This window comes from Solanum dulcamara, chromosome 3, assembly GCF_947179165.1.
Source record: "Solanum dulcamara chromosome 3, daSolDulc1.2, whole genome shotgun sequence".
Lineage (NCBI taxonomy): Eukaryota > Viridiplantae > Streptophyta > Magnoliopsida > Solanales > Solanaceae > Solanum > Solanum dulcamara.
The window spans coordinates 72,356,070-72,371,778 of record NC_077239.1 but is presented as its reverse complement, the minus strand read 5'-3'; the positions used below and the strand labels follow the sequence as shown (position 1 = coordinate 72,371,778).

Below are 15,709 nucleotides of genomic sequence, written 5' to 3'. Positions count from 1 at the left end.
GGAATTGAATGAGTATGGGTGAACTGAATGGGTATGGGTGAAATGAATGGATATGGATAATAGAATCGAGTCGGGGTTCATTTAATACGTGGCATTACTAGAGGCCGAGTGATTCTCACTCACTACATAATATCTGGGGCTCGGTATAAAAAAGAATAAATAATTACACTTTTGGATAATATAAATGTGTAATGGATTGCCTCACCAACTTTTTGATACAACTCAGTGGCTATTTATCCTTTTCCCTTTTTTTAAGAGTATATTGAAAGCCAAAAAGTAGAGATTTCCTATGTTTGACTTGAACACATAATGAGAGGCCAAGATTCGGATATTGAACATGTGTACAAAGCAGAACATAGACGTAATCCTGCCTTTTGATTGGTGAGAAGATGACAACTTTGTTGCTAATTTGACCACATTACGTGTAACTAACTACACTTCAACCCATTTCTAGGCTTTCCCCTAATCTGGTTAGGGTTTCATTTGGGCCAGCATTGGATCAGAGAGCATATTCTCCATATTCTTCCTCTCATACATTCAGTTTCCCATTTACAGCACATCTATAACCAGACACACCAACCCCAATTCAAAAAGTAACAATCTTGATCTACCCCAAGTCAAGAAATCATCAATCATGGCAACCTCTGAGATTTTGCAGACAGAACAAGATCTTCTCATGATGTCTTCCCTTTTTGATGACCCCAAAGGTGCAAACTTTGTCAATTCATGTCCTAGAGGCTAGAACAAACTATATCTCTGCCTTTGATGTCTTTTCTTGATTTGGGTCACTCTTATTTTTGTACTAGAATCTGATATCTAACAGTTTATGATTTTTGAAAGTGAATCTTGATGACCCTTTGCTATTTTCAGTTCATTTTATTACTGGCTAATTCTCATGGTGATCTGTGAAAAAAAAACTAGTAATTTTACCCCAAGGGATGGATTGCAGGACAAAATGTGAAGTCCCGAGGGATAGACATCGAGAAAAAGATCGAGTTTCTTGAAAGCTTGGCTGGAAAAGTAATTTTCTGCATCTTTTTTGGCAGTCAATTTGTTTTATTGACTTATATACTCATGCCAATTTATTTTTTAGGAATTAAAAGTTTCTGTCTGTTTCATATCTCTAATTCATATCATAGCTTGATTGATAGTTTTGGGTAAGCACATGATGAGCACCTCAATTGGTTTTATTACTAATTGTATAGTCCAAGAAATGAAAGGTAAAGAAGTTTAATAAGAAAGATCGATTATCCATACTTACTAGCTAGCCGCAAACGAAAACCAATGGTAGTAATCTTCACATTGTGGTTTAATTATCCCATAATTTTTTTGTCCAATTAAGTTGAACCTTTGGCCTATTTATCTTTATGAACACGGCTCCTTCGGTCAGTTTTTATGAACAAAAATGAGGCTATGCTCGGTGGAGCAACCAAGATACAAGTGTTTAGGGTTGATGACTTCTTTACATTTTGAAATGTAACATGAGTTTCCAATTTTTTACTTTCTGTTTATCCAATTAATATGTGTATCTATTCAGATGATGTATGTTCCAAGTTATGTATGCCAAATATACTATCGTTTCAGGTCAGCAACAGAAGATCACGCAGATGGTTGAATGATCGTCTTTTAATGGAACTTGTTCCTCGTTTAAATGCAGAAGAAATTAGGGGCTTGTTTGCCCCACCACCTTTTGGTAAGATATCTTTTGGTGTGATGTTGTTCCTGAATTGGTCCTTTATTCCGTTTCAAGTGATGAGCGTTTTAGAGTTGATTCCTTTTGGAAGGAAACTATGGGGATAGTTTATCAGCATTCCTAACACTGATAGAACCTAAGGCGCCCATGTATTATAGATGAATAATGAACATGGGTCAATTTGGATAAAGATTGTGGTGTCGGAGCTGGATGTGCAGTTCTTATTTGGTGCTAAAAGCAGTCTACGTTGCTAGGACTCTCCAAAAATGTCGCTGAACCCGTGTCAGATTCATCAAAAATCTACTACTTTTGGAGTATCCGACACACACTTGTCGACATTTTTGAAGAGTCCGAGTTCTAAATTATCTAGATACACTTGGTAGGTTATGTTTCTACATTCATTGTCTTCATTGAAGTTGAGACATCTTGAAGCAAAAAAAAAAAAGTACATTTTAAAGCAAATTTGTGGTTTAGGTTCATTCCTGGCATAAATTATTTAGCACATATGTTTCAATATTGTCAAGTGAACAAATATTAGCATACATTGAGATTTTTTTTCCAGAGGAGCAGTTATGTCATCCTTCCTTTGTCTTTTGCTCTAAACATGATACTATGGTGGTTTTCTGTGTCACAATTTTTTTTATTTATAGAGCACAAAGTATGTCACTATTAAGAAGGGGGCAAATAAGAAAGGAAGAAATGCCCATATCGTTGCACCAAAAATGAGAAGGGCTTCGAATTCAAATCTCTTGTTTAGAAGCAGAAATACATATGTTTTGTAGCAGGTTTGTGAATGTTATGATAGTGGTGTATTATAAGTGGTGGTTGTGATTTTTCATAACTATTTCTCGTAGTTATATAGAAGCTCTTCAGCTGTTCATACTCTTTTGTCAACTTAAATACTTTTCAATTGAACTTTTTTTTTTAAAAGAAAAAGTACTTTTCCATTGAACTTATTACTCACTCAATGTTATTTCTGATATCAACTAATGTCTTATGTGGATTTCTTTTCCTGCAGGTGATGATGTGCCACTCTCGGTATTTTGCATGACAAATGTGGAGGAGTGGGACAAATTCAGGAATATAGACATTGATAAAGAGGTTATTATATTTTCCTATATGTTAAAGTGTGTTTACTTCCTGTAAAATCTAGCAACATTTACTTTGAGCATTTATTGCAACAATAATGACTTCTTTTGATGCTATGCATGTCAATTGTCATCCCTTTCTTTCTGCAAGCATGCATTCTTTCCTTGATCTTTCTTCTTACAGTCTCAAGAAAATATAATGGTTCTAATATTACCATCTACATGCCTATTCATGTCTATGTGGTCTCTAGGATGTATTTCATTGCTTAATTGTGATTTCCTCGCCTATCTGGAGAATTTTCTGAAGACCCCATAATAAACTCTCGCTCCGGCCAAAATTTTGAAATCTATATTACATACTTCATACACGCGCACACACACACACAATAAAAGAGTATCATTCCTTTATTGTTTGATTCTAGCATACAATTCTTTTAGGTCTGTTAGAAGTGGAGGAATTTACATCAGGGCATATAGAAATGTCTAATGAGCTGAGGCTACTAAAACCCGAAGACCAACTTTAGAGAATATATAGACTCCATAAAACTCATTTGGAGAAATATTAATCTGCTTTCGTGATCGAGACAAACTTGTCAAAATGTGGTTAAATGTTCATTACTCCATCCGTCCTAATTGTGTGTCAGTCTTTCCAATTTGAGATGTTCCAAAGTTGTGGACACCATTCTAGTAATAATATTCAGCTGTGCATCTTTCACAATTTCTTGGAGTTCAAATTCATTTAACTATTCAAGTTTAATATTTTGATGTGATACTTTATTTATTAATAAATGTTTCAACTATTATTTTAATATTTTATTTCACTATCATTATTGTAAAGAGATCCCTACGGAAATCTTCTCAAATACAAAAATTCAGTATCTTCCCCTGAATTTTATATTATTCAGGTAACATCATAAGTTTTATGTATGGTTGGTCAAACACCATCATATACCAGGAGATGGATTGAGTATTTGTTTGGGTACTAATCTGATTTATGTTATGGTGCCTTTGTTTTTATGCGCTGAATTCCTTAGCACAATTTAGTGAGATGAAAGGCATGCTGTTATTGACTTGAATTGAACCACTTATTAAAGTGCAGTTCACTATTTATAGATAATTTTACTATGTGAAATTCATGGGTAATTCTTGATGTATCTCTTCACCCATCTGTTTCAGAAATTGGCAGGTTTTGTAACTCAATGTAATGATGCTCTTTCCTTGAATTTGACTTGTGATGTAGCAAGATTGTCTATAACCATTAATGAACTTTTATATGCTCTTGTTTGGTTAGGCTACCATAATGGATGCTCTTGAAGGCAAAAGATCGAAGCGAAAGAGTTGTGTGGATAATGATAAGGTTGCAGTGTTGACTGCATGGCATAGAGTGGATTGTCGAACAAGAGATGCACTTCGGCGCAACTTTCTCCCTGAATTGGTCAACAACTATGAGGTATTACTGAGAACTATTGATCCCCGTGTTTTCAGTTTGTTCTTCTATATGCATTATAAGTTGTAACCGAAGGAAATGCTATTCAGCTATTGCATCTGTGTTGCTGATCTGAAGGTGTTGCAACAAACACCCACTTAACATGTTATAAGGTTTTGATAGAAGCTACAGCTTGTTGAGCCTCCAAGAGGGGCGTGAGCTATTGAAAAGTTAGAGTGAACCTTAGGAACCCATATTGGAGTTCTAGTATAGGCAGCAATAAGCAAATTCTTCTAATATATCTAAGCTTTCACGGTTAGGGTTAAGCTATGCTTGTGCTGGTAGGAGATAGCAGGTAACCTATAGATTAGTCAAGAGTACAAATTTGCCCAAACACCATCGTATATTAGAAAAAGAATAGAATTTAAGGTTGATGTGTGTGGCAGATTGATTACATTGGGAACTCTGAAGCTGCAAAATAATCTACATGCCTCTCATGGAACAACTTAGATGTCTACTCCATGATACTCTAGTTGGAGATTATTGTAACAAGGAGACATTTTCTTTTTGGCTTTTCCATAAACTATATTTGAGAGTGGGGAATTGGTCTATTGCTGCAGCATTAGAAGTGCTTCATTTTCCTCTGTTCAATTGTTTTTCCCATTGTGCTGTTCAAGATCATCTTGGTTTTCTTGTGACTCATGATCATTTGACAATACAAAGCCAAATTATGCAGTTCATTTGTTGTGAACAACTGTTTTACTTTTTATGGAATCTTCTGGCTGGCTGCTTCCTTTCATTCCCTCTTTCCTTTTCCCTTTCATGTCTTTTAGTTGGTCTCAGATCCTTTGCAGTTTGCACTTATGACTTATGTGATAATCTCTTAAATGCCTTAGCCCTGTGGTATTTCTGATAGTGTGTTGGATTTGATTTTTACATTTTCATTGTTTTCAGCTGCATCTCCATCCATTTTCTCTTGCTTCTCCTTTTGCTTCTGTTGTTAACAAGAATGTGGGATATTTTACTGTAGCAATGTGTACGAGCATTTGTGAATGAGAGTGGTGAAAATGTGCTGGTGCTACGCATTCAAGACCCCTTCCAGCGGTTATTGCTGCATGGTGTTTGTGAGGTATACTTTGTGGATCAATACTATTTACAATTTGCAGATCTCAGTCATTTATATCATATCGTTGTACTCTACTTCTACCTTTTGGCTCTGATGTGTGCATCTGGATGTCCAAATTCTATTGTTAAGTAAGAAAACAAAACAATCTGCATAGTTTCAGGATATATATAGCCTTTACCTTAACAAGAGAACATACACAGAAGGTGCTAATTCAGTATGTAATATGTAGATTAATCTTTTATGGTCATCTTACGACTGTTTAATTGTTTTTCAACAGTTCTACAACCTGGTCTCTGTAACAACCTCCGAAATAGACGGCAACAAGTCCGTGAAAATGACTAGGATAACGAAGAAGAAAGCAGGTTCAACTGATCTTCCAAACATAACACTCTGCGACTTTCTGAAGATGGCAAAAGAAGGGATTTGGTGATTCGTATTTGCCAGTATCTGGGTCTTGTATAATTACTATGTTGTTCATTATTTTATTTTACTCTTTAACATCAAATATGGTTGTCCCCTCAGCTATCCCGACGTCTGTACTAATAAATCAATGACTGAATTGGGAAATGTCTTATTTCTAGGAGTACCTGATAGGCAAGGGATGGTTGTAAGGGGGAATCTAAATTTCCTTTGTATATATTTCAGAAATAAACATGCCTTGTGATTTATTACTGGATTTCTTTCTTCATTGTTCTTAAATCTCTAGGGTGCAATGATCTGGATTGTAGAGGAAACAATTTTTTTCAGCAAGGCCTAGCAGAAACCTGTAGGATAGTTACTGTGGTTGGGAAGTGGTAGGTATCTTCTGAAATTAGTCGAGATGTGCAAGTTGCAGAATCACTACGATTATACAAAAAATAAAATAGTAATACCAAAATGAGATCAATTTTTGTCCAAAATGGAGATGTTGTAATCAGATTAAATTACTATAGATTACAAAAAGATAAAAGTACGGAGACGCCAACTAAGCTTCACTCTGTATTATACTGACCTTACCCACTTCAGACTCCTCCACATGTGAGATTAGAGGTATGTTGTTGTTATAGTAGTCAATGAAAGAAATAATAAAAAAGCAAAGGCTGGCAATTAGAATTTGATAATTTGGTAACTTAATCCCCAAGAACTACCCACCATCCATTGACCAAGTGACCCCATATTTACAGTATGTATAATTAATACGTGGAAATTAATTGAGGTGTGTATAAGGTGGCACGAACATCACGATTATAAAAAAAATAAACTACTACTAAAATGAGATCAACTTTTTGTTCAAAATGAAGATGTTGTAATCAGATTAAATTACTATAGATTACAAAGAGATTAAATTATAGAGATGCCAACTAAGCTTCACTTTGTATTATACTAATTTTAAGCTGAGGATTTATTAAAAATAATTTCTCTATTTGTTTTAGCTAGGATAAAATGTATGTACACTCTACCATCTTTACACTCCACTCGTGGAATTAGACGGGTATGTTGTTGTTGTAGAAGTAGTCAATGAATGAAATAATAAAAAGGGAAAAAAGCTAAAATATGCCATCGAACTTTGAGAAAAGGCTTATCTATGTCATTCGTTAAAAGTTTGGCTCATTTATGTCATTTTCATTTGAGAAAAGGCTCATCCATGCCATTATTTGTGGATAGCATAAATGAATCTTTTTCTCAAAGTTTGATGACATATTTGAACCTTTTTCGTGATAAAAAAAAAAGGGAAGGTTGGCAATTCCAATTTGATAATTTGGTAACTTGATTCCCAAGTAGCACCCACCATCCATTGACTTGAGAGTGACCCTTTATGAATGTAATATCCTCAATATATGATACTTCCTTGACTAATATCTTGTTTGTTTTGTACAATGGCCAAGAAGCTAGTGAAGTATTGTGTGGTAATCTCTCTCAATGCACATTGAATTGAAACTATTTCCATTTATACAATCAACAAATTAATTACAAATTTATTCAGGTGGATGCCTTCACTGATACAGCATTCAAAGGGAATCCAGCAGCTGTTTGCTTATTGGAGGAAGAGAAAGATGATAAATGGTTACAATCTGTTGCTGCTGAGTTCAATATCTCCGAAACTTGTTATCTCACTCCGCTGAATGAACCCACAAATACAAATCCCAGATTTGGCCTTCGTTGGTTCACTCCGGTTGCTGAGGTTTCAACTTCTTCCGATCTTCGTTTTCTCAATCTTCAGACAATTGCTACTCAATTAAAGTTAAAATCCCCCAAAAAGTAATTCCGGGTGGAATGAAAATCCATAATTTGCTCTTTTTTCCCCCCTCTTCTTCCTACCCAGCTTTTATAGAGGTGCATTGTTGAACTCGGTATGTTATCTGCGCTGTGGAACGTTAAACATTTGATTTTGTTTTTTCCGTTGATTTTACGATAAAATGAGGCAATGATCTCACTAATTTTATTATTTAATTATATTCTCAACACGCTCCTCACATGTAGGCTTGAGATTCGATCTCAGGATCTTTGTCTGCTTTGATATCACGTTGGAGTATGTGACTATCTTATACACATTTATTATTTAATTATATTCTCAACATTTCTCGAGTTTGTCATGGTGTCGAAACTTGAAAGTGTATATTGAGATAAATACGATATGCAAAGCTTACTATATCCAAACCTTGTTACTTCCCCCACCTTTTCAGTTGATGGGAGAAACTAGAGAATAAAGTTTGGAGCTCATTTTACTGAAAATTCGTTACTGGAAAAAATGAAAATCCATAAAGTTGAAAGTGTTTATTGAGGCTACATTCAAATGAATAAAGAGCATCTTAGCCGGGTGAATGCTCACTCCCATTTTATGCCTCATCTAGCACTTTTTGAAAAGCTAGACCCAAATTTTTCTTCCTTATATTTCCTTTTGAATGTGCAAGGGATTTCATTTGAAAACATCGTTAACTGCTTGCAGGTTGAACTATGTGGGCATGCAACATTAGCAGCTGTACACTTTCTATTTGCCTATGGTCTTGTTAAAACTGATACTATTGAGTTTTCAACAAGATCAGGAATTTTAACTGCCAAAAGAGTACCAGAAGCCGTAGCTTCAAATTCTCAGGACGATTGGCCAACAGGTTACTCAATTGAATTGGATTTTCCTGTTGTCCAAGTAACCGAGACCAATTTTACTGATGTTCCTGCAATTTCAAAAAGCTTGAATGGAGCATCCGTGGTTGAGATCAACGAGACATCAATGGGTGATCATTTTGTACGTATTTAAGCTGGTGTGTTTATATATTTACAATAGTGCACGACAGATATAAAAATTCATGTACAAGCAATTCATGCAAGATATTTTTTGGAACAAAAAGGAAATTTCATGGTGTTTTTGTTGCAGATTTTGCTTCCATCAGGGGAGGCAGTGGTCGAATGCCAACCTCAGATTGATCTAATACAAAATTGCCCTGGCAGAGGAATGATCATAACTGGACCTGCTCCACAGGGTTCCGGCTTTGATTTCTATAGCCGTTTCTTCTGCCCAAAGTTTGGAATCAATGAGGTAATTGCCAGAACTAGAATCAATTGTGAGCATGTATAAGTATTGCATTCAAGCAGATCATAGTTACTGAAATGGGTAGTTCTGATTTTTCACAATCTAGATAATTAAGCGAGTCATATAGATCATAATCTCGATCATATCTTCAACAACTACATATGCAAACATTTATATGTTGGTTTAGCTGGCGCATCTTAGAAATCTCACGTGTTCTCTTAATGCACGTATTTTTGTTTTTTCAAACAAAACTTTTCAGGATCCTGTTTGTGGAAGTGCTCATTGTGCCTTGGCTTCTTATTGGCGTAAAAAGCTTGGCAAATGTGACTTTGTTGCTTTAGCGGTACTTAATCCTTCCTCAAAACTCAAAAACTGAAATACTTATTCATGTGTTTGTGCAATCTTATACTAACCTCATTGTTCTCTTTGCCTAGTGATTTTTTTTTTTTTTGTGATCCAGGCCTCACCTAGAGGTGGCGTCTTGAACCTGCATCTAGACGAGGAGAAGCAGAGGGTATTTCTGAGAGGGAAAGCTGTGGCAGTTATGGAAGGTTCTCTTCTTGTTTAATGTAGCGGTTGAAGTATGTGTCCAAACTGTTTTAACTCTCTAAATTGTCTACTTCACTATGACTTGGAGAAATCTTCTGTTTTTTAAGTTCCCAGTGTGTTTAAACATGTATCCTGATGGACTTTAATCTTCTGTTTCTTCTTCCCTTTGTCTCCAGTGTTAATTCTGCGGAATAAAAATAAAATTTGCTTTTAAAACTTTTGATTATCAATTGTTATATGGTACTCCTATTAATTTTAATCTTTTAATCATTTCTCTCAAAGTTTAAAGCAGTGAAAAAATAAGAATTGTCTATTTGTATTAGACCAACATTGTTATATGGAGTGGAGTGCTGGCCAGTAAAGAACTCTCATGTTCAGAAGATATATGTTGCGGAGATGAGGATGCTGAGATGGATGTATGGACACACTAGGATTAATAAGATTAGGAATGAGGTTATTCGGGAAAAGGTGGGAGTGGCATCTGTGGCAAACAAGATGAGAGAAGCGAGACTAAGATGGTTAGGGCATATGCAGAGGAGGGGTGTCGACGCTTCAGTTAGGAGGTGCGAGCTGTTGGATCTGGGGGTTATGTGGAGGGGTAGGGGTAGATCGAAAAAGTATTGGAGATAGGTGATTAGACAAGATATGACATTATTCCATATCACCAAGGACATGACCTTAGATGGAAAGGAGTGAAGGTCGCGGATTAGGGTAGAAGGCTAGTAGGGATAGAGTCGTGTCTTGCCGACGTAGGTTTAGGCGTGCCTTTATAGTTGTGTTGTTATTGCTTTTGATTATCACATTACTTTGCTATCGTTATTGTTCTTTTCTTGTAAAATTTGTATCGCTTTTCATTTTTTTTTTTGTCATTATGCTATATATATTGTTTTCTCTCTTACTTGGGGACTGTGACTTTTGAGCCGAGGGTCTTTCGGAAACAATCTCTCTATCTCCATGAGGTAGTGGTAAGGTCTGCGTACATCCTACCCTCCTCGGACCCCACTTGTGAAATTTTACTGAATATGTTGTTGTTGATATTTGTATTATACATGCATAATTTGATGTGCTAGCCTTTCTACCATTACTATGACAAAAATTAGCTAAGATCAAGAAAAGTGCCCAACAGAAATGAAACAATCACTTTTATATGTTTCCGTTTATTGGAATATACCTCTTCGCTACCAATACAGCGTAGCTAGAAATTTCACCAAGGGTGTTCAAGCATTAAATAAGTAAAAGAAATAAATTGACAAATAGATGCACCATGTTATAAAATAAAAGTAGAGAACTACACTACATTAACAAAGAATAAGGCAGAGAGAAAATAGGAACAACTGTGCTATGATTATAGTACTTCAATTTTCTTTTCACCCTTCTGATAGTGTCATTCTTATTACAAAGAACAGGGCTATTTATAAGCCTTCAAAACTTGGGAATAAATATTGCTACAGTGCTATACTTGGACATCAATCTTGCAACAGTGTGAACCACATGAGCATTCACTTTATTTACAACACTCTCCTCGAATGTTTATATATATAAAAAAACATTTCAGTGAAATATAAATAAACATAGTTGTTCGTAATACTTAATTTAATTAGTTTCATAAGACTCCCCCTTGAACGTTTATGTCTTAATAGATAATGTGTGTCATTAAAATCTTACTAGGAAAAATCATGTGGAAAAAAGTCCTAGTGAAGAAAAAGAAGTACGTATATGCATTGAGAGTTGTCTCATTGAAAACCTTATCAGGAAAATTCAGTGGGACAAAACTTTAGTTACGAAAAAAATAGTGCAACACGTATTATACTTCCTTATTAAGACATCACTTAATTTTGGTAAAGGATGCATCCTAATCTTGTGCTTAGCTTTTCAAATGTTGATATTGGTTGTCTTTGTGACCAAATAATATTCATAAAGATTTTGCATTCTTGAGATAAATCTGATATATCGGTTTCTTGTCTCTTGGATATGTTGAGTTCTTGAGTTCAACCAAATACATTCTTGACAATCACTCGTTTCGTGACCTCATTGGCGTAGATAAATTGCTCGTTTGACTTGTTCGTAGCAACAACCAAGTGACGGACACTTTCATTTGCATGATAATAAAATTTACTGGCTTATAAAATAACTGGATGTGACAGTATTCCCACATGAAAACATATAACTTTCTTGAGATCAAACTTCATATAAATTAAATAATTTCATGCAACTTCATAATCAAAAAGCCTTGATACGATTGATCAAAATAAATAATCAAATATTAGATCCGCTCTAATATCTCCATTGATAAAGGTGATATTATATTATGCATGCACATTAATAAAATTATTATATCATGAATAGTAAAAAATTAAAATCAAACTATTGGTGCACCAAAATTTTTAAGGGTGTTCAAGCATTAAATAAGTAAAAAGATAAATTGACAAATTGATACACCAAAAATTTAAAATCAAACTATGCAATATTAGTAATTGACTTTTTCTTTATTAATGAATGCACTAAAAATTTAAATCAAAATGAATAATTTTTAATATAAAGTGAATTGATGGATGGAGAGAGAGAGAGAGAGAAAGAAGAGTGTTCAGCTTAGAAAGAATCCATTTTTAGGCTTTAAGCTTTTAGTGATCTTTGGCGATGACAAGAGATGTAGTGAGACGTGAAAAACGAAGAGTATGATCAGATGAGATTTTCTTTTTGATTGCTTCGTGGAGCATTTCTACTTTCGATTTTGATAGAGTTGTAGAATTATTTTTTTAATTCTATTTAACAAATTTAATGAAAAGTAAAAGAAATTCATATATAGATCTATTGAGTAATCCAATTGATTCTTGATATTTTTATGCAGCTACTGGCATTCGAACCACACACGGAGCTGCGCCGTGACATTTCTCGGACACCCTTCATTGTTAAGCTATCTTAGCTAGTTGTCTCAAGGATATTCAAAATGTGATATTTAACTTTATTAAATAATAATTTATTTATATATATAGTATAATTTTTCGACCAGGATAGTTTCGCACCCTACTACCGACATCTTCAGGTTCAAATGTAAAATTTTCCTAAACTAGTACTACGGGATATATGGAAATATTGACACTTGTCTTTTGTCTCAACACTTTAGACAAAAGTTCATTTTGAACCAAAAAAAAAGTAACCAAATTAAAAATAAAAATAATAGAAGACAGATGGAGATTGGCTCAAGGGGAGGCTAATTATAAAGCTTTTATTTTAGCCCCCCAAAAATTTAATAGTGAATTTATGATATTACTAGATTCCTTAATATGTTCCAGGGTCCACCATAGCTTCCCTATATAATTGATATAAAAAATCATGTGAAACCTAATTGTATTCTAACAAAAAAAAGTTGTCCGATAAAACTGTAAGGTTCTGCTTTTACAAACCGAATGATTTAAGTTTGTTAGTTTTTAATTCCATGTTAGATATATTCCAATATTTTTCTTATGAAACAAATACTTTCATATTTAGTTAACTCTTTTTTGGAGGAAAAAGGTTTGGACTTCTATAATTGTTATGATCCGAGTCTACATTCTAGCCGTGATACGGTACTTAGAACCACGAGTGGTCCCAAGCTAACTCTCGACATAACACATCAAATCATATCATAAGAAAATAAGCGAAAGCTGGTATATATGCATAGAAAAGTCTTATTAAAGAGATAATATATTCATGAAGACTGAAAACTTATGTCTGAATCAAGCCTCTACCATCTAAATAAAAAGAAATAAGTTTGCTGGGACATGGCCCCAGCTACCTTCAAAGTCTAAAGACAACATAAAAGAAAGTCTAACAACTAAATCTATAAAGTCCCCAAGTGAGGAGGACTCACCAACTGCTGAATGGAGAATGTAGCACCTTACTAGCAACTAATGTGAGAACGGTTACTGAAATCTACATCATAAAATGGTGCAGCGCAGAGAAAAGTATCTGTCAGTATATGAAATGTACTGAGTATGCAAGGGACACCAACATACTCATATAAAATAACATATGGAGGAATTGTAAAAATAAAATTTCTAAAATCATAATCATAACCAAATAAAGGAATTGAAAGGAAACAATTGAAATCCAAGCATAAGTATCAATTTTAAAGCTTCTTAGTAATGACCCTAAAGGTCATTTTTGAATTTTTTTGTGAAATAACCATTTTACCCCTCCCCCTAGTTGCTACGAGTCTTATTTGATTTGTATCGAGAGTCGGTTTTGAGAAAATTCTATGAAAAGGTTGGGTTTTGAAAATTTAGAGTTTTCATAAGCTTCAAATGTTTAAAAGTGGTATTTTAGGTCAATCGTAGCTACGAGTCTCAAAACAAAATTCTGTCGATTCCAGCAGCTTCGGAATGGGAAAATTGGTCTATAAGAGTTTACGAAATCAGAATTGGGGCTATAACGAAGAATTGAGGTCTTGAGTTGTGAATTTAGTGAATTTTAGGCCAAAGTTTGACTTTGATGAATTTTCGGAGTTTCGACACTCAGAATGGAATTCCGATGACTTCGATGGGTTTGGAGGATGATTTTTGGTCTAGAAGAAGTGTTAGTTGAATTTTGAGACATCTCGAGCCCGTTTTGGTATTTTGGAAGCTCAAAATATTTTGCTTAATTAAAAAATATTGAAGTTTGCAGACAAATATACAAAGTCTTTACTTTTTTAAAGAGGGAAAGAAAAAAATTCTTCTTCTAACAATAGAAATAGTTTAGAATTTTAATTAATCTACTCAAAATCTCATATTAATATATAAAAAAATTATAATAAGATTCAAGATAATGTATCACAAACACATGACTAACATCTTATTAACTTAAATTAATTCATATAGTATAAACAAAAACATTACTATTAGACACTTATTGTGAAGTTAATGATTTATCTCTTGTAAAAATATGTACTCTTAAGGTCAAAGACCCAAAAAACAAATACATAAAATTATCCAAACACACAACTTATTTTATCATATTTTCTAAAATTTTCTACCATTTGAAAAAACTACAAAAAACCCGACTCTCTCTTATTCTCAGATACATCACTTTACGCGATGTATCGGTCGGATACATCACTTTTCTTGATGTATCAAGACGTTGGATACATCTTTACGCAATGTATCGGTCGGATACATCACTTTACGTGATGTATCAGGACGTTTTGGGATGTATCCGAATTTCACCAAATTTAAGGTATTTTTGTAATTTGGAAAAGAATAGAATTAAAATGTAATTAGCTCTTAACACTATGAAATTTGTGTAATCTTTCCAGGAAAATAACCATTTAATTTAATTAATGAGAAAATAAAAGAAGTAAAGTTTAAATTTTTAATATCTTACAGTTTCTATTTGTTTCTAGTTTCCAGCAATTGGGAATTTAGAAAATCATCTTTCAAACCCATAGCAAAAGAACCACCATTTTCTTAATTCAGATTGGAAACTAACACTTTTCTATGTAGAAACAAATATCATTAACAATATTCATTTAATAAAAGAAATCGATAATACAACAATCAATTGAGAAAATGAAGAGAAATATAACTATAACACTCCAAATTATTCTAGCCCAGATCAAATTAGAAAAATTCAAAATAAATTTAAGTTTTGCAGAAAAGTAATTTTTACGGACACCATCTACGGTCCATAAAAGTAGCCACAAATCGTAAATGGGCTCGTGAAATTAAAATCCTAAAAATAGACTTCTAAGTCTGAGTTTCAGGGACTGAACGTAGATCACTTTACGTATCATAGAACGACTCGTGAAACAAAAGCCATAAAAATTTGAAATTTAGTCTGACTTTCACAGATCATTCTACAACCCGTAGAAGTATTTACGGTCAATAGATGACCTCATGAAAGTATGTCCTGTTATTCTATTTTTGTCTAATTTCTACGATCCCTCAATACGAGCCGTAAAATGACGGTCCATAAATTCAAACTTCAGAAACTCTCCCAGAACCCATGTCATTTTCTACGATTGACTTACACGGCTCGTGGAAGTTTCTACTGATCGTAGATGACCTCCGTACACGACCTCTGACAGCTTTTAAGAGGAGTTATTGTATTCTTTCTTCACCCTTTATAAGCCTAAACCTGATACAAATAATTAAGTCCCTTATCAGTATTATTCGACCTAATCCCTCCTTTAATTCCAAAGCTTTAAGCAAGATTCAAGGGGAGAAAACAAGGGTTTAAAGCATCTGCTTCAAGTTTCTTCAAGAATCTAATTCTCTCATATATGTTGTTGACACCCAATTTTGACCCTTCACAAACGAAATTAATTTTCATATAGTAATTTTTTCTTATAAATCTAATCATT

General features: G+C 34.0%; 1 protein-coding gene across 4 annotated transcripts; it reads left to right on the top strand.

Moving 5' to 3' along the window:
* The first annotated feature begins 302 nt into the window (after positions 1–302).
* On the top strand, positions 303–9,606 carry LOC129882840 (uncharacterized). Of its 4 annotated transcripts, XM_055957318.1 has the most exons (11): positions 388–707; positions 950–1,020; positions 1,585–1,693; positions 2,712–2,794; positions 4,073–4,231; positions 5,238–5,336; positions 7,297–7,494; positions 8,260–8,556; positions 8,686–8,847; positions 9,101–9,184; positions 9,302–9,606. In XM_055957318.1, the coding sequence occupies exons 1-11, from the start codon at positions 635–637 to the stop codon at positions 9,407–9,409; spliced, it is 1,443 nt and encodes a 480-aa protein (XP_055813293.1). In that variant the 5' UTR covers positions 388–634; the 3' UTR covers positions 9,410–9,606. The 4 variants fall into 4 exon arrangements, with proteins under 4 accessions (XP_055813292.1, XP_055813293.1, XP_055813291.1 ...); XM_055957317.1 differs by lacking the exons at positions 7,297–7,494; positions 8,260–8,556; positions 8,686–8,847; positions 9,101–9,184; positions 9,302–9,606 and adding exons at positions 303–381; positions 5,611–6,004 and having other exon boundaries at positions 455–707; XM_055957316.1 differs by lacking the exons at positions 7,297–7,494; positions 8,260–8,556; positions 8,686–8,847; positions 9,101–9,184; positions 9,302–9,606 and adding an exon at positions 5,611–6,004.
* Positions 9,607–15,709: the final 6,103 nt, after the last annotated feature.